General features: G+C 34.6%; 1 protein-coding gene and 1 long non-coding RNA gene across 3 annotated transcripts; both read right to left on the bottom strand.

Annotated features, from left to right (window-relative positions):
* Positions 1-1725: 1725 nt before the first annotated feature.
* Positions 1726-9709, bottom strand: LOC113710207 (uncharacterized). Of its 2 annotated transcripts, XM_027233084.2 has the most exons (14): positions 9421-9708; positions 9070-9217; positions 8268-8405; positions 7963-8044; positions 6991-7067; positions 6421-6521; positions 5556-5658; positions 4861-4977; positions 4711-4775; positions 4418-4484; positions 3659-3737; positions 3201-3292; positions 2395-2538; positions 1726-2191 (listed from the first exon to the last, which is right to left on the bottom strand). In XM_027233084.2, exons 3-14 carry the CDS (start codon positions 8400-8402, stop codon positions 2156-2158), a joined length of 1098 nt encoding a protein of 365 aa, XP_027088885.1. In that variant the 5' UTR covers positions 8403-8405; positions 9070-9217; positions 9421-9708; the 3' UTR covers positions 1726-2155. The 2 variants fall into 2 exon arrangements, with proteins under 2 accessions (XP_027088885.1, XP_027088884.1); XM_027233083.2 differs by having other exon boundaries at positions 9070-9709.
* Positions 9710-13223: 3514 nt separating this feature from the next.
* LOC140014731 (uncharacterized) lies at positions 13224-20476 on the bottom strand. The gene is made up of 2 exons (XR_011821359.1): positions 15100-20476; positions 13224-13429 (listed from the first exon to the last, which is right to left on the bottom strand). It is a non-coding gene; the product is annotated as an uncharacterized lncRNA (long non-coding RNA).
* Between the last annotated feature and the right edge of the window lie 905 nt (positions 20477-21381).

Raw genomic sequence — 21381 nt, 5'->3', positions numbered from 1 at the left:
AAACCCTACTTTTCGTTCATTTCTTCCTGTAATGGTTGAAGAATATTTACTCTGTCATCATTTTATTATTCTGCCTCATTCCGTCACAGTATTATATTACCCAAAATGGTTTGCTTTGGGTCTAAGGTTTATAATTTCTTCAGCGTGGGTTGGCGCAAGTGATGCCATCAAAGCCCAGAAGTCTTTTAGTCTATTAAGAATGTCGAGGAGGAGGATAGCAATTTGGTTGCAATCCGCATATTAGTTATCGAAATGGTAAAAGAATTTATAATCATGCCATCGAATTCATTGGTAGTTGAAAGAAACAGGATTCTTTTTGTTGGGTTAAAGCAAGGATCATCCATCCATATGTTCCTACCTAACCACCTCAAATTCGATGAGTTCGTTGATTACTTTAAAACTACGAAGAATAAGCTGTTTGGGCTTTGTTTGATTTTGGGAAGGCCTCAAAATGATAAAGCGAATGTGGGGTCACTTGTACAGTATTTCATTATGCTTTTGTTAACAGGAGTTGACTGCGACATATTAGAACAAGGATAATAAAGGAAGGAACTTCGTAATGAGATTAGATTACTAGCCCGCTTAGCTTTGTTTGGATTGTAATTATGTACAATAAAAAATTTATATTTTTTGTGAACACATTTTTCAATCACTTTTTTACCTCATATATATCAAATCGCTACAATATATTTTTCTATAAAAACTCCTAAAAATAGCAAGATCCTTTATGTGCAACATCAACCATGCTTCATCCTCGGATTGTTGGTGAGGAACATTATGAAACTGTGAAAGAATTTCAGGATATTATAACTATTCTCGGGTTAGATGAATTATCCAAAGAGGATCGTTTAACCGTAGCACAAGCACAAAAAATTGAGCGTTTTTTTATCACAACTTTTTTTCATAGCAGAAGTATTTACTGGTTCTCAAGGAAAATATGTTGGTCTAACAGAAACAATTAGAGGATTTCAATTGGTCCTTTTTGGAGAATTAAATAGTCTTCCTGAATAGGCTTTATTTGGTAGATAATATCGATGATGATACCGTGAAAGCTATGAACTTAGAAATGGAGAACGATTTAAAGAAATGACCTTAAATCCTTGTAGACTAACGCCTAATCAAATTGTTTGGGATTCAGAAGTAATAGAAATCATTTTACCTACTAATAGTGGTCAAATTGGCATATTACCCAACCATGCCCCTATGCCTTAATGGCCAACGGTTAACGATGACTCTTATGGGTGGTTTTCCTAAAATAGGCAATAATAAAATCATTGTTTTAGTAAATGATACGGAGAAGGGTAGTGACATTTGATCCACAAGAATGTCAACAAACTCTTGAAATAGCGGAAGACAAACAATTGAAGCAAATCTAACTCCCCAGCGAGCAAGGACACAGGCTATCAATGCAGTTTGATTTCATAACTAGTTCATCCGTTCGAACAATCCTGTTTCAAATCCTATTGAATTCCGAAAAATAGCAATCTATACGGAATTTCGAGTGTCACGTATCTCTCTTTTTTCTTTTTTTTTTTTCAGCTTCAGAAGGAGCAGTACTACTAAATTTTGAAAACGAAGTACCGAATCTGTTAGGCCAAAACATCACGCAAGTGCGAGACTAGAACTTCGTAACCAAAGAAATTAACTTTCAGGTGCGATGTCAGTTTCGTTCTTTTTCTGTTTTCTGTTTATTGGTGCTATTTTTCTGTTTGCGTGGCTACGTAGTGCCTCTTCGTATTCTCAATTCATTTGATCATCTGTGAACAGTGTATTTACACAATCAAAATCGAGGGACTAACTCTGTAAGAGATGACAAACCTTCATCCTGATTTTCTCACCTAAGCAAATAATTTGACACTATTGTTGATGATATTGAACATTGAGCAAAGACATGGGGCTTCCAGGAAAATGCACTGCTCGGGTTTCAACAGCCTATTAATATGGGTGTCCGTCCATATGGAGGGCCATCGACTCGACGCCACATCCTCGACTGTCAAAAACGATACTGCTACAAAATAGTTGGTTGTTAGCCTCCTTCAGCTGCTACCAAGAACATATGCCAGAAGTTTCCCCTAAGAGAGCCATAATCATAAGAACGCAACCCCCATCTGACTGATGCTAAGGAGGTTCTGGTGGCTTCAGAGTTAGCAAAAAATCATTTGTGTGCTACGTGTGTTATGATCCAGTGAACCTGAGGATTCAGTAAAAGGAAAAAGGGGGGTCAATTCTTCGAGAATTTCAAGCTAAGAAGCTAACAAGCAGCTTGTATAGAAGGAAAAGGAACACCAGAAAAGACTGGCGAAGGAAGGAAGAAAACAGGAAGATCTCTAAGACCCTAGTCAAATCAGCTAATCTTTTCTTAAGTCATTTAGTTGGTCGATTCTATTGACTTACGATGTTATTCTCCGGAGCTCTCCAGTAAAACCCTTGAATCATAATTACAGCAATATTTGAAGTTACAAGGATGAAGATGCTAAGGGAGTGCTTTCCCATCCATTCCAACACACAAGTTAAGCGCCTCCATCCACAAACATCAACCTTCAAGTAAAGAGAGCATGTAATCAGTAATAACAAATCATTCTCATATAATTACAAACAGGGCGGATAATTATAGTAACATTAAAAATCAAATTCAAGTTCAGACTACAATGAGCCGGAGATGACATCACAACATTCAAAGACTAGATACAAGCTCCTTAATGGACTTTTGTCAATTCAATTGAAAAGTGAGTCTAAAAGGTTCTTAGGGCTACAGGCCACGACAAGAGTGGGTCAAAATGGGGCTCACTGGTTTCAGATGGTAATATGCCTAATATAAGCACCCTGCGTGCCAAGTCAAATTTGATATTTCTCTTTTGATATATTGAAATGCAAGTCAACTTTCTTCAAGGGAGATTAATTCAAAATGAACTACTGTTTTTCTATTGTTTATCGTAATTTTAAACTGTACAAAGTAGTGACTCCACACATGGTTCACTTAGAATGATACTTACCCTAAATCTGAATTTTAAGTTGGGATGGGTCGGTAATGAAGGTATCGTGTGTTTTCCTTTGGATGAAGTGGTTTTAAAGTGGAAGAATAAAAAATCTGTTAAATGGGGAAGGGGGGGGGGGATAATTTCTTATTGACCACACCAGTCACAAACAATGTAGCACAGTACACGGACACATGAAAGTTAGCATTTCAATCAGAAACTTACCAGTACATAGAGTAAGCAAAATGTAATTCCAGCAGTTGCCGATGTCACCAGTAAATAACTTATTGTGTACAGGGATTTATTCAAGGGAATACCTGGAAGGCCAACAAACAGAGTACTAAAATCTGATTCATTGTCATTTAGTTGACAATAACATATAAAACTTCCAGAGGGGTAATCTCGAATAAAAAAAGGCAACAATCTGACACAAGAATGAATTGATAACCACATCAATTATGCTACTGCATGCTCCAGTACTTGTTTCTTTGAATGTATCCATTAGGAACAAAACTCTTCACGGAAAATGCATTTCTTGACAGGTAAACAAGCCAAAAAGTAAAAGAAAAACACCTATATTTTTAGCAATAATACAAAAGATTTTATTGCTACAAAGGCAAATGCCCGACCTTTTAAATATGCATTTTCAAATGTTGGCGTAGCTAAGAATCAATAAAATGTACCTATTAAGGAGAGCAACAAACCAAGAGCCAGAAATGAGAATGACAACAGGGACCAGTTATATAGCCGCTCCTTATGGTCCTGTAATACAAATTTTTTAGCCTTAGCTCCACTCTGATACTGACATAAATAGAAGAATACAAACACAAATAGATGGCATGACAACAGAACTGGCTTGATCAACTAATTAGAGTTCTAAGAACTCCTAAATATAATGCAGGCTTCTGGATTACCTCTCTGAAGGATGACTTTAGTCGGTCAATGACCATGGCCAGTGATGCATAAACAAGTAATTAGTGGTAACATTAATCAAAGTACTATAGCAGCAATCTTATTTCTTTTACATAAAAACAAGTTGTACGCCCTTAAGGACGTATAAAGTTACATGATACGTGATATTCCACCTGTCTCATGCAAAATAATCAGCTGTGTAAACTTAATTCATCAGTTACTTTTAACATAATTATTCTTGTCTACAGCGCAGTCCAACGAATCTTCAACAGGCAAAAGGTCCAAGTGCAGTAAGCAAGTAATACAAGTACAAACATAAATATACAGATATACATCCACATGTTTGTCTTTGCTATTCACATCCTCTTACTACAAATAAAATCTTCATCACACCCATTGGGTGTCATGATTTGAATGATAGAATTGCTATTTTGTTCACAACTGAGGCCTTCTTCACGCTAATTGGGTGTGGGGATTAGAATAAGAGAAATATGTTGACCATATGGAAAAGCAAAGTGAATGCAACTCACCTGAAAGTGTACAAGAATATGACCAGATTGCAGTCCAAGAATGCAACTCACAGCAGCTGTTATTGAGCTGCAGAATATGTTGGTTTAACTAAATTAATAATGTTACAGGTTTGGTGTGAAGGAACCAAAGCTTAGAATATCTTACTGTTACCTATTCTTTTACTGAATCAAATAACCAACTATTGTTCAAAATAAGTAGCAATAGGAAGAGGAGGTACAAGGCTAAAGGTTAAAATGAGAAACCAAGAAGACTCGATAAGCACTTTGATTCATTGGTGTAATCAATAGGTTACCTTAGAATACCTTCAGGCTCAAAAGGTGCAAGGCACCAAGAAGGCACACTGTTTGTATTGCATACCTGTCAAAAACAATATCACATATATACTGATGAACTGCATGGTGCTATCTGAACATTACAACAACTAACTTTCAACTAGAAATACCTTCAGATTTCGATATACAGGTTTATTATACAGATGCTGAATACCAAGAATATATCGATCAATCATTCCAGCAGAGTTACAACCAGGTTGTAGATCACCTCTTACAGAACATTTCACCTACAAAAGGATGAAGAATTTTGTACTTACATGAGTAACAAACATAAACATCAATAATTCAATGTACAACTGCAGTTGTTTAAAAAGTAAATACAGCAGGCAAAGTTCTTTGTATACATTTGAAAACAGACAAACTGAAGATAAGACAAAACATTCTGCAACTTGTAATAGGTTTAAAAAAAAAAAATTGCATTTTGCAATGCTACGAAGTGGTTATAAATGGATATTATGTAGTTATAGGTTTGTCAATATTACTATTGTAAAAGCAGAAATAACTTTCATTTTAAAAATAGCTAGTTAGGTTCGCACAACCCAAAAGTTGCAGATTTCACCCTGAACTCGAGTATTAATGACCATACCATTTGATATGTAATTTCCAATTTTCCAACTTTGAAGAACATAGCACAGCAACTAATTCACAGAATTCTCCAATCAATTTACCAATCACAGGCTAGAAATCCTAATTCTTGCTTTTTTAGGGTTTACAAAAAGCAGAAAGTACCACAATAATCATGTCTAGCTGTCAACGACAGTCGTGAATGGGTAAAAGTAAATTTGAGAATCATAAGCACTCTTACCTCATAAATGCCACCGTTATTTGCAGAGATAAATTTCCAATCAGGGACATACAACCCATGTAATAATCCTACGTATACAGCAACCAGTGAGAGCACAATGAACCTGAAAAGACAAGGACGCAAAAACTGTAACAGAAAAAGAGAGCCATGTGGACAACATTAAAATTAAGTCACCAAAGGTCTACGAATTCTGTGGCAGACCATGTGGTATATCCCGTAGCCACATGGGTATAATGATTAATGATTTAGAAAAGTGATATAGTGATGTATGAAATAAAAGAAAACCCATGCTGCTATTGCATGTATTACATGGTCTACAAGTGAAACCATAGGCCTAAATATTTGCCAAAAAATGTAAGACTTAAAAGAATGCTCATTATCGCAAAGAATACTTCGCACAAATTGAATAATATAAATACATAGTTAATAATTTTATGCAGCTTAGCACAACATGAGTGCTCGCCTTTTGGATAGTCTAAATAGGGATTTATTTCCGTTATGAATATACTTAATCTATGATTGGACTATCAAATTTGCATAATTTAGCAACTTGCAATGTTTACAAGGGTGCAATAGCTCCTTTATTACCATGCTAAAGTATTTCAAAAGTTTAAACATTTTATACATCAAAAGAAGTCTCTGCAACAAAGGCTTTTTTTTTTCTTTTGAGCAATTCTGCAACCAAGTTAACAACTTCTATTTGAAGATTTTATCATGAAACCCCTTTCTAATGAAATCCCGTGAGCAGAGTTCTTTGTTTCAAGAACGTACCATATAATGAGTTTAATTCATAACCTTAGACTATGAAAGGGAATAACAAGAGGGAGAAAAAAGAAAAAGAAAAAGAGGGAAAAAAAAACCTTACCAGTGACAAAGATAATTCCCTGGGAAACCTTCCTTCCTCCACCTTCGACGTGGAAGCCAAATCTCACACAAAGCTGCTACAAGGTATCCAATAGCTATCCTCTGCACTGGTCAAAATTGGTTATAAACTTTTCCTCAAGATGGTACATGAAAAATTTGCCAAAAAAAAAAAAATAAATAAATAAACAAACAAATAAAAAGTATTGAGCTGCAACAAGAACTCTTTTGTTCCAGGACTCAATCAGATAGCGAATGCTGGATAAACATACTTCCATCATAGAATGAAAATGAGAAGTCATGCTACCTTACCTTGCTTGCCCCAATCATGGTTTCCTATACTTTTTCACAAGGGGTAAGAGGAACATTGGTGCGAGGGAGAAGAGTAGAATATAGAGCTATAGTCTGGTGGTTTAATGACTCTTAGGATACACCAATCACCACTAGAATTGTGTATGATTAATTTGAAAAGGCAAGTGTAGTCATTTTGTTGTAATCAATAGCAAGGAATAAAATACTGTGCAGGTAAAATGGCACCTACAAAATTCCAAATACTGTGAAAGTAAAATGGCACCTGCAAAATTCCAAGAATTCGTAGTCTTTCAATGTCCACGCCATATGTCATTGAAGTTACTCCATGCAAGTAACCGCCTAATACACACAAAGCAGCGCCATATTAGTTACTAACCTATAAAAACGTGAAATCTTCTAGCAGCAACAGCATGCAAAACATGTCTTTTTTCCTTCTTACGAACTTCCAGCATTAACGAGCACAAACAAGATATGAAGAAGAAAGATCCATGACTTTGACATGGGAGAATAAACATCGGCTTTCAAAAGTATGTCACTTTTATGTTCTTCGGATATCTGTATATACCTCATTCTGACTTAAAGATATGATTTTCAGCAGAACAAGGTGAATATCAGATTTTGTTGATCAGTAGGGTCCAATTACCAAGAAGGCTTAAAAATAATTTACAGCATCCTCTTTCATTTCTTAATTTGATTGCAGACGGTTTTACTGAAGTAGCATAGTACCAAGAAGAACAGCTCACACACGGCCCACATTGTTGTCCTCTTTTGTTCCTTAGTTCGAGTAAAAAATTTTAATGTAAGTAGCAAGTATTACCAAATGACAGGGTATTAAGCCACATAAGAAACAAGGTTGCAAGAAACAGAGTAGATAAAAGAAGAACGTGATGTTTCACTCTAGCAGACAATTTCACACTGGATGCCAAGTAGCAATGTAAGCATTTCAAAATTCAGATGACCCCAAATTCACCATAATATAGCAAACCAGCTGTCAACCTTATGGAATGCAAATAAAAGCCTGATTCTTGACTTGCCAATAAACTGAATACTAATCCTCTTAAAAAGTTTCAAATACTTGGTTTTTATGCATTCTAATAATAGCGAAAACTTTCCTGATAAGTGACGATGGCACTTTAAGTTTGCACAAGGAATTGAAGCTTGCACCAATTTGAACATGGGATAAAACATATAAAAGAAATTAAGGGCTAACAGGTGGAAATTGTTTGAGCATTACCTTGAAGAAGAATGCCAAGGAAGAAGAGCTTCAATGCCCTTAAAACTACCTTCCATGAAGCTTGTATTCTGTCTGGGACTTTCTAAAATTATGAAGCCAAAAAGCAGCAAGCCCAATTAGATGCAATTATGTGGGACTATAAAACTGGTCAATTTCTAATGGAACATCAAGTACAGCAAATCCTCTTTTTGGATATGCAATCAATTTTAGTGAAAGTCAATGATTTGTGCCTCAGTCATGATGCTTAAACAATTATACACTCCATCAATGTAGAATTTGGACCTCTTTTGCGACAAAGTGTATACCTTGTATACAATCGCCAGGGAAACTCCAGCAACAAAAAGGAAGAAAGGCATCACAAAATCTGCCAAGTGTAGACCATTCCAAGGTGAATGAGCTATAATGGGGAAAATGGAGCCAGCATAATCCACAAGCATCATAAGCTGCGTAAGCAAAAAAAATTATTGCCAACTGGAAAACAGCAGATACATGCAAACAAATATAGGCAATAAAATTAACTGACACACAGAGCTCTATGGCTTTCATGGAAATGCGCTAATTTACAAGAAAACACGTAATCTTTTGGATTAAATAAACATTTTAAGTACAGATTAGGTACAAAAAATTAGTAAAATGTTCGTTTTTTTCCCTAAAGCCATGCAGCAAAAACTAGAGCAATTAGCATAAGACAAATAGAAGCAACAACAACATTAAGGGTGCCAAAAAAAAAAAAGGTGCTATAAGGTCATAAATGCCAATTACACAAACAATTTTAAGGTCATTAATGCTTATCGCATAAACAACACTGCATAAGAAAACGAGAAGGAAAAAAAAAGAAAAAAATTTTAAAGCATGTTGTATTAGTTAGCAGTAGTAGTATTAATTAGCTATAGTTAAAAGCTCGGAAATTATAGCTGTTTGACCAATAAGAAATGAAAATTAGGCAATATTTTGTTAACAGAGTAATTCTAGTAAAGAAAAAAAAATAAAAAATACAAAAAAAAAAAAAAGAGAATACTGGCGGTATAGTAGTGAAGTAATCAAATGAAGTCATAATGTAAAAGTAAGATGGCAAACCGGAAACTGCTCGGGAGTGAAAATGCTTACAAAAACAGAGAGTCCGCGAAAGACGTCGAGGGAAGCGACTCTAGGTCTAGGAGGAGTGATTTTGTTATCCTTGGCGGCTTCAACGACGTCTTGCTTGTCTTCTCCAAGATCGGCAACGGCGACGGCAACCGCAGCATCGGCGTCGCGTCTCCGCAACAGTAATGGCTCAAAATCAGCCATTGATTATCACAAAGCATAGAATTTGACCCAAACAAAGAAAGAATGATAGGTTGCAGTTTTTGTCGCTTTTTTTTTTTCTAAAATCAAACAAAAATTTTTTATTTCTACTGCTACTGCTACTGCCGCTACTACTTTAAATCAACAACAAACCATCAAAATCCATCCAACTACCAGTAGCAGTAGTAGCAGTTCAATCGAGAGAAAACACCTACTCCACCTAATTTATACTACTGGACCTGAAAAATATTACTGCCAGTAGTATATATTATTTCTATTAGAAAAAAACGTGGTTGAATACTGGAGACTGTAGATAGGGCCAGGAGCATAATATATATAGTGGTTGAGGAAAGGGCGGAATTCTTTCGTCGTCATCTTCTTCTTCTCGTTCTGCTTGGCGCTTTTCTCTCAAGCTTTACACGTCCCCTATATTCTTGGTTGGTCCGGCAAGAGTCGCAATTGGTACAGGTTTCAAATAAATAAAATAGCGCTTTTTTTAAAAAAAAAAAAATCATTTTTGAGTGGTGTCCCTTTTTTTATTATTAATTATTTTTGAAGGATTATTTTTTTTTATTACTATTTGACTACTACTGAATTCGTTTTATTTATTTATTATTATCTTTACTAAAGAAGAAGAGAAGGGTAAATTCGTATATATAGCTTTTGACCCTTCATTTATAGTAAGAGTTGTAATTGGTACAATGAGAGTACAATGATTCCAAATTTTGTCGGCGTTGAGTTAGTTTTTAATAGAAAAAAAATGCTTTTTTAATCATTTTCACTCGTGTCCCTTCCCTCTTTTCTCCTTTTTTTTTTCTTTTAATCAATAATAAAGATTGTCTTTTTCTCGGAAGGATTATTATTATTATTATTATTGACGACTACTAATTTATTTTATTTATTTATTATCTTTACTAAAGAAGGGAGAGATTTAAGAAATAAGGAGGAAAAAAAAAGAGAGAAGAAATTGGACCCAAGATCCCTAATTTTTGAAAATATTACTAAATTCATATATTTCTTTTGACCCTTACTTACTCTAAATTTTTCTTTTTTTAAGTACTTGTTTCTGAAAAAAGCAATCGCCGCCTTTGTTTCCCCAATATATATATATGGTATTGCTATTTGTGAAAATAGAGCCAACGATGTTTGGATTGTCAATTATTTCACTTTATTTACACCTTATTTACACATACTGATTTGCTTGAATCATCAACACATTTTCCAATTTTCTTTTTATCTCACATATATCATATCAAAAAAGTATTACAGTACTTTTTCACAAAATTATCCCAAATAATTTACATTCCAAACACACATATATATATATATATATATATAATGTCTAAGAAACTAATTTTCAGAAAACAGGTAAATACCTTCAATAAACTATTCAATTGATTATTGGAACAACCTGTAGTTCTATTACCCCATTAATCAGATGAAATGAAATTTAGTTTCAAAAGAAAAAAAAAACCCTCCTATTGGAGTTGTTTTTTTTTTTTTTGTCAAAATCCTATTGGAGTTGTTAGAGTGGAGCTTTTGGTGGGCAAGTGCAGCAATACCATCATTTCTTTAGTTAGCCAACTAATGGGCTGATCTTTCGGCCTGACTCAATTTAGAATTGATTAGACCTCATTTCTACCGCAGAAAGCAAAAGCAAAGGCCGGTGCAACAATATGGAAGCATGACTCATTAGGTGAAACGTGTTTGATTATATCACAAGCATAATTTTGGAGATATGGATTCGTGTTCCCTTCTTTATTACTCATCGTTTCTTTCTCTTCTTTTTTTTTTTCTTTAATCAATAATGTTCTTTCCGGAAATTCAACTACAGTTATCTATCAAGGCTACGATGGCTTGCTTGTAACTTGTAATGAAAATTTACTTCGTTTTCAATTTGGTGATGCTTACCTTTTAACTTCCATCATTTGTAGCTAGACACCATGCATATGAATCTTGCTTGTCAGACTTCTATCCGAAATCCAGATCATAGTAATTTGAAGCTGAAGTTACAACTTACAATCTTGAGTACAAACTCAGCCCTAATTGTTTATGTGAGTTTCAATCCAAGTCCAAGCAGATAGATCATGTGAACTTAAGAGTCGAGTTCGAGCAGCTAGATCGAACTTATAAGGTTTCTAATTTCCCTTGTACGCGCACCCCAAAAAAATGAAAATAAAAATAAACATGCGCGCACAAAAAATGGGAAAAAAAGAAAAAAAAATACTACTTGAAATTTTTTTTTTTTTTTTTTTGTTTTAGAGAAGAGTACAAGCATTAAGGGGAAGGGAAAAAAGGAGAAGTTTGAGAGTCGAATCAGCATCTCATTATCATGTAACTAATATTCTTACCAATTAAGATGGGCTTTGAGGACAAAAAAATACTAATAAACAAAGAAAAATAATTGTTTTGTTTGACTGTAGAAGATCTTGTGAGAAGTCAAGGCTCGAACAAGCCAGAAAATTGATACACGTTTTGCCACCAGGTACATGTACATTGCTTCTTTTTTCCTCCTCCAAAATGACAACATTTCATTACTGAAATAAGGATTACAATATTAGAGCAACTACTCTCCTAAAATCTGCATGAGCACTTTCAAGCAGCCAGACTGGGAAGTCACACTTCTATTCAGCAAACATCCTTTCAAGTTCATAGCAAATTTTGCCAACTTATGACTGACATAGTTGTTCTCCCTCCTAGCGAAGGAAAAGCGATGTTCATCAAAATCATCCTTCAGTTTATTGATATCCATGACAATGGTAGCAATGACCAGATACATGTACATTGCTTGCTGTTGGTTTTTTTTTTTATCGATCAAGTTATAAAACTTGGTTTTGTATCTTTACTTTCTGCAAGGACGACTTGGCTGACAAATATTGGCCATTGCTTTGTGGAGTCATAAACCACAACATCCTTCATCATTTTGGTTGCTCCCATCTTCATTTCATTATTTTCATAGCTGTCTAGATTGTATGGTTTTGTCTCAAGACCTAATCCAACCTAAAAGTTATGCAAGTTACAAGCCAAGTCCGAGCAACTAGATCCAACGCAAAAGTTTTGTGTTTGGATTGCATTTTTCTAGATTTTTTGTAGAAAAATTACTGTAGCGATTTGATATATGTGAGGTAAAAAGGTGATTGGGAAATGTGTTCACGGAAAACGTAGCAATTTTTCTTTGACTGTCCAAACAAGGATTCTTTTCCTCTTCTTCTTGTATGTATAATGCATTGCTAAGTATGAAAATCAAATTTATTTGCACTAACTAGAGAAGATATCTATTAAGTACAGCATATTTGGAAATTAGGTTTGAAAATCAGAGTTTAGTCTATAATGGTAATCTGAATTGCTGTGAAAAAAAAAAACCAAGGCTAGAATTCAAGCTGAGCACAAGAAGTGCTTTTAAAAAAAAAATTCAAGTAAAGCATAACTGATAAAATGATATTAGATCATTGCAGTCAAACATTCCCACAAAATGTTTCATTTAAGAGAGTTTCTATTAAAGATAGCATAGACATTTTTTATTTTTAATGAAACTTCAAGAAATTTTCAAAATCTCACTAGTATGTTTAGTTATAAGCAGTTCTACTTAATGCATGTTATGTAGCCTTTTATACTTTCCAAGTGATATATCTTCCTATTAAAAAGCTTTTTTTTTTTTTTGCGGTAGAAAAAGGACTTTAAATTAAATTAACATAGATCTTCTACAACCATCCTAAGAAACTTATCTCCTCTAATGTCATAAATATATATATAAGATACTGCTTACGAGAGGAGGAGGGAGTAGTTGCGATACAAAATCCTTTTCTTGCTGAGTTCCCAGTTTAGCCAACTGATCGATCGCGCATATATTTGATTCTTTGAGGATATGCTTAAACTTGACTCGTAGAATCACTTATGATCCTAGAGTCATCCCCTAATTCGTAATAGTGATTGGAACCGAATCCATTCAAACTCTTTAAAAAAAAACTCGTAAAATCTGTTGGACAAGTTCTCTGCGATCTGATAAAATGGGGGAGAAAGTAAGTGATTGTCAACATCATCCCTATTAATTATATCAATAATGACTTTAGAGTCAGATTCAACAATAATATGGGTGAAAATTTTTTGTTGAATTGCAACGTGAAGTCCCTCTCTAATCGTCCAAGCCTCAGCCACGCTGTTGGTCGTGCTCCCCATGCACCTACTGTAACCAAATTACCAAAGTAAGTATCCAAGTACCCATATGATCACGAAACACACCACCAGCACTTGCTGTTCTAGGTTTACTTTTCGAGAAGCCACTAGCGTTTAGCTTTATGAAGGTAGTGTCTGGTGGGTTCCCAACCAATGAGTCTTTCCTATATAGGAAAATTACAGTAATAGTCCCCCATATGTAGTTGATATGAAATTTTAGCCATTCAAAATGAAAATGATTCATTTTAGTCCCTCATAAGTAAAAATGCTAATTTTTATCCTTCATCACCTTTTTAGCCATATTTTGGTTGGAATAAATCACGAAAGCATCACGTGATCAACTTTTAAAGGGTAAATTTGTCAACCCACATAAATTTTTAACCTAATATAGAATGGGTTAATCAGGTGTATTTGTCAACCATCATTGACCACAAAAGTAAGTAAAGGACCATGTGGCATGATCCTCCATTTTCCCCAATTTTTCCTTTCCCTAACCCTAATTTTGCACCCTAACCACAAAAGAAATAAAAAAACTCAATATGTTGACCTACTAGAAGATGAATCTGAACCATCAAAAGAGGTTGTCAGTGTTGATTAGCTCTGACCTTTGCTTTCACATGTTTCGATAAGTTGTTTCAACTTGTATGACTTGGGTAATTCAAAAAACTTGTATGACCTGGGTGACTTATATTTCTGAGTGATGGGTGATGGATATGCATCATAAATGGGAAATATCAATCAAACTATTTTGTCCCTTGGACCAATTGAGACTACATCACGATTGGTTAGGTGGCCAATGGATTAATTTCAAACTAGTAAGTAAATTTATGCTTTTAACTTGCAGTTTTATGCTTTCTTGCTAGTCTTTTTTTATTTTTGTCATACTTGATAAAATATTTATGTTTTAGCACTGCATCCCACAGTCGGAAAAGAAGACCAAACAAATAATTAGAATGAAGAAGAATAAGAAATCGGTTAGTCCATAATATGGCTTAAAAGTTGGATAGAAAGTATATGAACATGTTTTGATGAAATGCAATAGGACATGGACTTTGAGGGCAAATTTCATAAAATATTACTAAATTCAAAAAAAATCCTAAAAGTGGTGTTCCTAGAGATTTTGTGCTAAACTTAGGGCCAAATGCAGCGGTCATGAAATATTCATTTAATTTCTAATTTTTTCCCTGCTGCTAAAATTAAAAAGGGAAATCTTTTTTTTTTAAAAAGGATTTGTCGCATGTCATATAGCATGCAACAGAGTAATATTTTAAAAAAAAATTATGATCGCTGCATCTTAATTGAATGCAGCGACATTTTTCAAAAAATTTTAAATTTTGTTATTAGTAATCCCTAAACCCTAATTTATCAAGGATTAGATTATGCCTTCAAACAAAATTACCTTTAAAATCTACTATTTTTTCCATCATATCCATTGATTGATCATCAATGAATGGCTAGAAGCGAGGTTTAGGTTCCATTTTATAATAAAAAATTAATTTAAATTGAAATATGTTGAAGTCATATCCTATTTTGAATTTTTTTTGTTTTACAAATAATATAAGTTAAGATAAATATTGTAGCATCTATCGATAAATGTCTAATAGAATTAAACAAAATAGTATTGTCATTGTTTAAAACAGGAGGTCTGATAAGAAAAAAATCTTGAAGTCTGAATTTTACCTATCAACGTGCCCATTGCCCTTTATCGTGCAGATTGGTAGAGAAGCCACATCTTAAATGTATTCGCCTGTGTGGTAAATCTTGCTATAGCTATACCCGTTCAAACCTCCTAGGTAGTGCTTGCAATTTCTTAGGCATTTGTTTCTCCTTATCATCATCTGAGATGTCCACCATGAGAGTCTGACTGTATATGAAATAGGAACGATCTGTAGTTGTAATGGAAGGAGCATCACGAGAAACAATGTTTGTGTCCATTTAAAAAAACAGGTGAAAAGCCCATTGAAGACCTTAGAAAGTCGTAGATACGAGCAAAGCCATCACCGGACTCATTATAGGACTGAAATGACGTATGTGACATAATAGAGGACAATTCAACACTTGTCATATAGTCAAATGAGGGTATGAGGATACGTGTCATGAGAAAATAATCTCCAAAGATAGGAACACATGGAGGTGTAGAGAAATCTCTAAAATGAAAAATTTGAGTCACAATGACATGGTTGTATCTGGCATGTACTGAACTCTGAATAGCTTGTGTAGCAGGCACATCATCATCACATAAAGAGGCACCCCTCTTACGACGCCTACCTCCCTAGTTCCTACCACGCACCTGTCTGGGTAGATGTTTGACAAGTATCTCAAAATGGATAGCATGAGAGATAGATGGCCCAATATTCTGACAGTCAAAGGATCCAACTGCCATCTGCATTTTCTGATTTAAGTATTGTAATGTCCCAAAAGCCTCCTCTAGTATTGATGTAAGATCGAGATGCGAACATTGAGTAGGATTGGCAAAATTGAGGTACCTATTGTAGGTGGAGCTAATTTGGAACACAGTATCAATCTGTTAAAAGAATTTATATATTATAGTGATTTAGTTGGGATATTTTTCAAATATAACATATAATTAGAAGAAAAGAGAAAATATGTAATAATTTACTAATTAGTCAAATTGGCCCCCAACTCCTCGATGGTTATCACATTGGGGCTGCTGTAAAATATGATGTGTAATGTAGTGAAATATATAATTATGGTACCATGTCATGTATTCCTCCATAGACCTGCACGGATCATGACGATGGTCTCGAACATATGCTCTAGTACGACGCTCTTAGTTGTTAACCCAACGACTATGGTATTGAGTACAATCCTTTCTAGAACGGCCTAATCGGCATAGGGAATGCAATTTTTGCCTTGTGTCAACATCGTCGGGTATGAATTGATGCATCCCAAATTGCCATAGTACCAACTATGAAAAGTGAAATTCGATAACCTTCCAATATATTAATGGAACTACTGACCGTTAGATGTATCGCCCAACAGAGCAATAAGCGAAAAAATGTGCAATAAGGTCATTAGAATAAAGGTCCCAAATAAAATATGACAATCAAGAAGTGAAATTAGTAATTAAAGAAAAATAAAGAATGGCTTTACAATAACAACATTTATCAATAGAATATCTTATCAATGCTTATTTTGGTAAATTGATCACGAAGGGAAGACATAACATGCGAGCGCATGTATTTTGTCATATGATTGTCGACCTACCGACCGCCTTTAGAAAATTCGTTTCCTATGCAACTAGAACCAACATGATGGGATGAATTGTGGATATCTTTTCCCATGATCATAACTATTTCGAAAGAAAAAAATTATCCAAGGCATATAAATTAGGCATTCAAGTGAATTTAAGACTATCCAAAATCCAAAAGTTGTTCCATTCTCACCTGTAAAAACATATATGGGGCTGCAATGCAACTCGTGGATGCCTGCGATACTTTGGAGAGACAGGAATATAAATATGCAAGTGTGACATAGTCCCAACTGTATTGGTTTATACCTTTTATGTCTCAAATGTAATCTAATCAATGACATTTAACAACGTTGCTGTATGTGTCAGCAAACAACTATCCCTCAAATAAGATCAATATCTAGCATAAAAAATGATGGCAGACTAATTCTTTTGGTGCATCATCTAGATGAGTCTCGTACAAAAACTTTAATATGGGTACAAGTTTCAATTTTCCATCCTTAAAATGCCAAATCTCCGGTCTGAACTCTAAAAGTTCCTTGATCAAATTCTTCTTCTGAGCCATAGATCGATTTCGATAGAGTAGCGTGACTAGTTACCCATTAATACGGAGGCTCCGTAACACCTCCACGTCTTGTCAAATGATGGTTGCCTCATCCATAGGAAGATGAAATATGTGGGTCTCCTGCTTTCATCACTCAGTAAGCGTGGTGATCAAGTCATGATCAAACTAAAAGCAGTTTACTTTTATGATCCCTAGAAACCTGTCTCACAAAAATAATATGCTATACGCGGGTTCAAATAATTATATACTAGATTTCAGAATAATTCTTATACATAATGATGACTTCTATTGAACACAATGATTATGTACATAATGATTTTTCTGGGGATCATTGTACTAGATTCGTGTGACTGGCTGTCAATGATTTGTGTACACAATAATGACTTCTATTGAATACAATGATCATGTACATAATGATGACTTGTGCTCAATAGTATATGTGATACGTGGGGTTCAAATCTTGATGACTTCATTGTGTACTAGATCCGTGTGATAACCTGCCTCACAATCGTGAAACACAATGATTTGAATTAGATCACACAAATTTTTCTAAAATCTAGTACACAATTATTTGAACTCGTATATAATGCACCATCTTCATGAGGTAAGCTTCTGGGGATCATACTACCAGGTTACTTTCAATTTGTTCATGATTTGATTATCGTACTTACTGAGCGATGGAGGCAAAATATCCACATATTTCAACTTCCGATGGGTGAGGCCATTGTTATTTTACAAGATGTGGAAGTGTTATTGAGCCGTCGTGTTGATGAATTAGCAATCATGTTGCTCGATCAAAATCAATCTGTGGCCCAAAAAAAGAATTTGATCCAAAAAATTTTATAGTTCGGGCCAAAGATCCAACACTTTAAGGGTGAGAGATTGAAACTTGTATCCATATTAGAGTTTTTGTATAAGTCTCATCCACATGCTACACCAAAAGAATTAGTTTGCTAGCATTTTTGATACTACATGTTGATTTTATTTAGGGGACAGTTGTTTGCTAACACATGCGGCAACATTGTCAGTTGCTATTGGTTAGATTACATCTGAGATATAGAAGGTATGAGCCAATACAATTGGGGCTATGCCACACTTATGTGTTTATACTTCCGTCTTTCTCAAGTATCGCTGGCATTCACAAGTTGCACTGCAAACTCATATATACTTTTACAGGTGAGAATGGGATAGTTTTTAGATTTTAGAGCGTTTTAAATTCACTTAAATGCCTAAATTATATGCCTTGGACAATTTTTTCTTTCATAACAATTATGATCATGAGAAAAGATACTCACAATTCATCCCACCATGTTGGTTCCAGCTAGGGCTGTCAACGGGCCGGGTCCGGGCCGGAATTCATTATTCCGGACCCGGACTCGAATTACTATACCGGACCCGACGGGTCTTTTATCCTATGTTCCGGATCCGGATCCGGCGGGTCCCGGATCCGGGTCGGGTCTACCGAACAAATTTAGCAAAATTTATAATTTCTAATAAAAATGAGAAAAAAATATATTTGTAAACTAATTTCTAACTAATGCAAATAAAAAATCAAATAAAAAAAGAAATCAAATTGACTTTATTCAAATACATCACCCTAATCAAATTATATTGATAAATATATATTTTTTAAATTATTAATTCATTTATATCCGGATCCGGGTCTTATACGGGTCGGAATACTATATTCCGTATCCGATCCATTTTTTTGTTTGACAAAACGGATCCGGATCCGGATCCGAGAAACGGAATTAAATCCCTACCCATACCCGTAATAATTTCACGGATCCGGTCCGGATCCGGGTCTAGACCCAACCCGTTGACAGGCCTAGTTCCAGCTGCACAGGAAAATGAATTTCCTTGAGGCGGTCAATGGATCGGCTGTCGTACAACGAAATAATGTCCTCGCATGTTGTATCCTGATTTTGTAATTAGTTTACCAGGATAGGTATTGATGAGATATTCTATTGATGAATGTTGTTATTATAGAATCATTTTTTATTTTCCTTTCATTACTAATTTCACTTCCTTATTATCATATTTTATTTAGGAGCCATATCTTGATGACCTTATTGCACATCTTTTCATCTATTGCTTTTTCAAATGACATATCTAGCGGTCAGTAGTTCCGTTGATATATTGAGAGGTTGTCGAATTTCACTTTTCATAGTAGGTACTATGACAAATTAAAATGCGTCAACTCATACCCGATGATATTGACACAGACAAAAAATTACATTCCCTTCATTGATCAGGCCATGTCGAGAAGGATTGCATCTAGTATCATAGTTGTTGGGTTGAATACTGGGAACATTGTACTGGAGCATATGTTCGAAACCATTGTTTTGATCCATGGAGGAATATATGATATGATACTATAATCGTACAGTTCACTACTTTACACCTCCTGTTTTGAGCACCCCCGACGTGATGACTATCGAGGAGATAGGAGACATTTTGACTATTTGGTAAATTATAACATATTTTTTTATTCCTTCTAACTATATGTTATATTTAAAAAAATCCCAACTAAATCACTATAATACATAAATTCTTCTTTTAACAGGTTGATACTGTATTCCGAATTGACTTGATCTGTAATAGGTTTCTTGATCTGGCCAATTCTACTCAGTATACGTATTCTGATTTTGCATCAATATGAGAAAAGACTTTTGGAACATTACAATACTTAAATCAGAAAATATTGATGGCAGTTAGACCCTTTGACCATCAGGATATCGGGCTATCTATCTCTCATACTGCCCCTTTTGAGAGTCCTGTCGAACATCTACCTAGACAGGTATGTGATAGGAATCATGGAGGTAGATATCGTAGGAGGGGCACCTCATTACGTGATGATGAAATGCATGTTATACAAGTTATTCAAATTTCAGCACATGTCGGATACGATCTTGCTGTTGTCACTTAATTTCTCTATTTTAGAGTTTTCTCCACACCTCCATGTGTTCCTACCTTCGTAGGTCATTTCCTTGTAAAATGTATCCTCATACCCGCATTCGACTATATGGCAGGTGCTGGATCGCCTTCTATTATGTCACATATGTTATTTTTGCCCAATAATGAGTTCAACGAGGATCTTGCTTGTATCTAGGGGTGATGCTAAACTAAATAGCTAGATTCGAACTCACGAACTACTCGATCAACAGTTCAACTCGAGCTCGTATCGATCAAATTCAAACTATTCGTTTGAACTTTCAAGTCGAGCTTAAGTTCCAATATTTTGTATTCGAAGACTTGACGAGCCTAATCAAACTTTTTATCATATATATTTTAATTTTTTATTTTTATTATTATGAAATGTCAATACTTTGTTTAAAATTATATGTAAATTATTAATTTTTATTATGTAAGTTTGATTAAACTTGAATAGGCTCGATTAAACTCGATTACACTCAAATATGCTTGATTGAGTTTGATTTGACTCGATTAGATTTAATTAAACTTGAGATCGAGTTTGAACTCGAGTAAGGTAAACTAAAGTTAAGATTGAGCTCAAGGTTGACTTCTAAAAGTTCGACAAGCTCGAGTTCAGTTATTTTATCTCGAATCAAGTTCGAATAGTGCATTACTCGAGTTCAATTCAAATCAAATGCACCCCTACTCGTATGTATGACTTCTTAGAGTTTTCGATAGGTTTTTCACCAATTTTTCAAATGGACGCAAACACCATTCCTTGTGATACTCTTTTCACTACGTCTATAGATCATTCTTATCCCAAATGCAATCAGACTTCCATGATGGACCCCTCGAATGATGATGAGGAATAAATACCTAAGGGAGTGCAGGTACTACTTAGAGGATCAAAAAGGTTACGGTTGCAGCAAGATCTACCATATGAGGGAAATACATTAGAAATACAATTGTTCTACCACTCTACGTGATAAGGGCAAAAATTGAGTTGTTTGGTGAAATTCAAATTTCAAGATTTTTTCCTTATCAAACCTGCCATTTTAAACTATCACAATACTTTTTATTTAGTTATATTAGATATTTATCATTAGATGCTACATCATTTATTGTACTTTATATTATTCATAAAATCAAAACAAAATTCAAAATAAGATATGATTTCGACATATTTTAATTTAAATTAATTTTTACATTTTAAAATGAAACATAAATCTCACTTCTAGCCATTCATCGATTATCAATCCCCAATTATGAT

Source organism: Coffea arabica, chromosome 9e (assembly GCF_036785885.1).
Source record: "Coffea arabica cultivar ET-39 chromosome 9e, Coffea Arabica ET-39 HiFi, whole genome shotgun sequence".
NCBI classification, from domain to species: Eukaryota; Viridiplantae; Streptophyta; class Magnoliopsida; order Gentianales; family Rubiaceae; genus Coffea; species Coffea arabica.
Note: the sequence above shows the minus strand (reverse complement) of the source record. Positions and strands in the feature narration are given on the sequence as shown.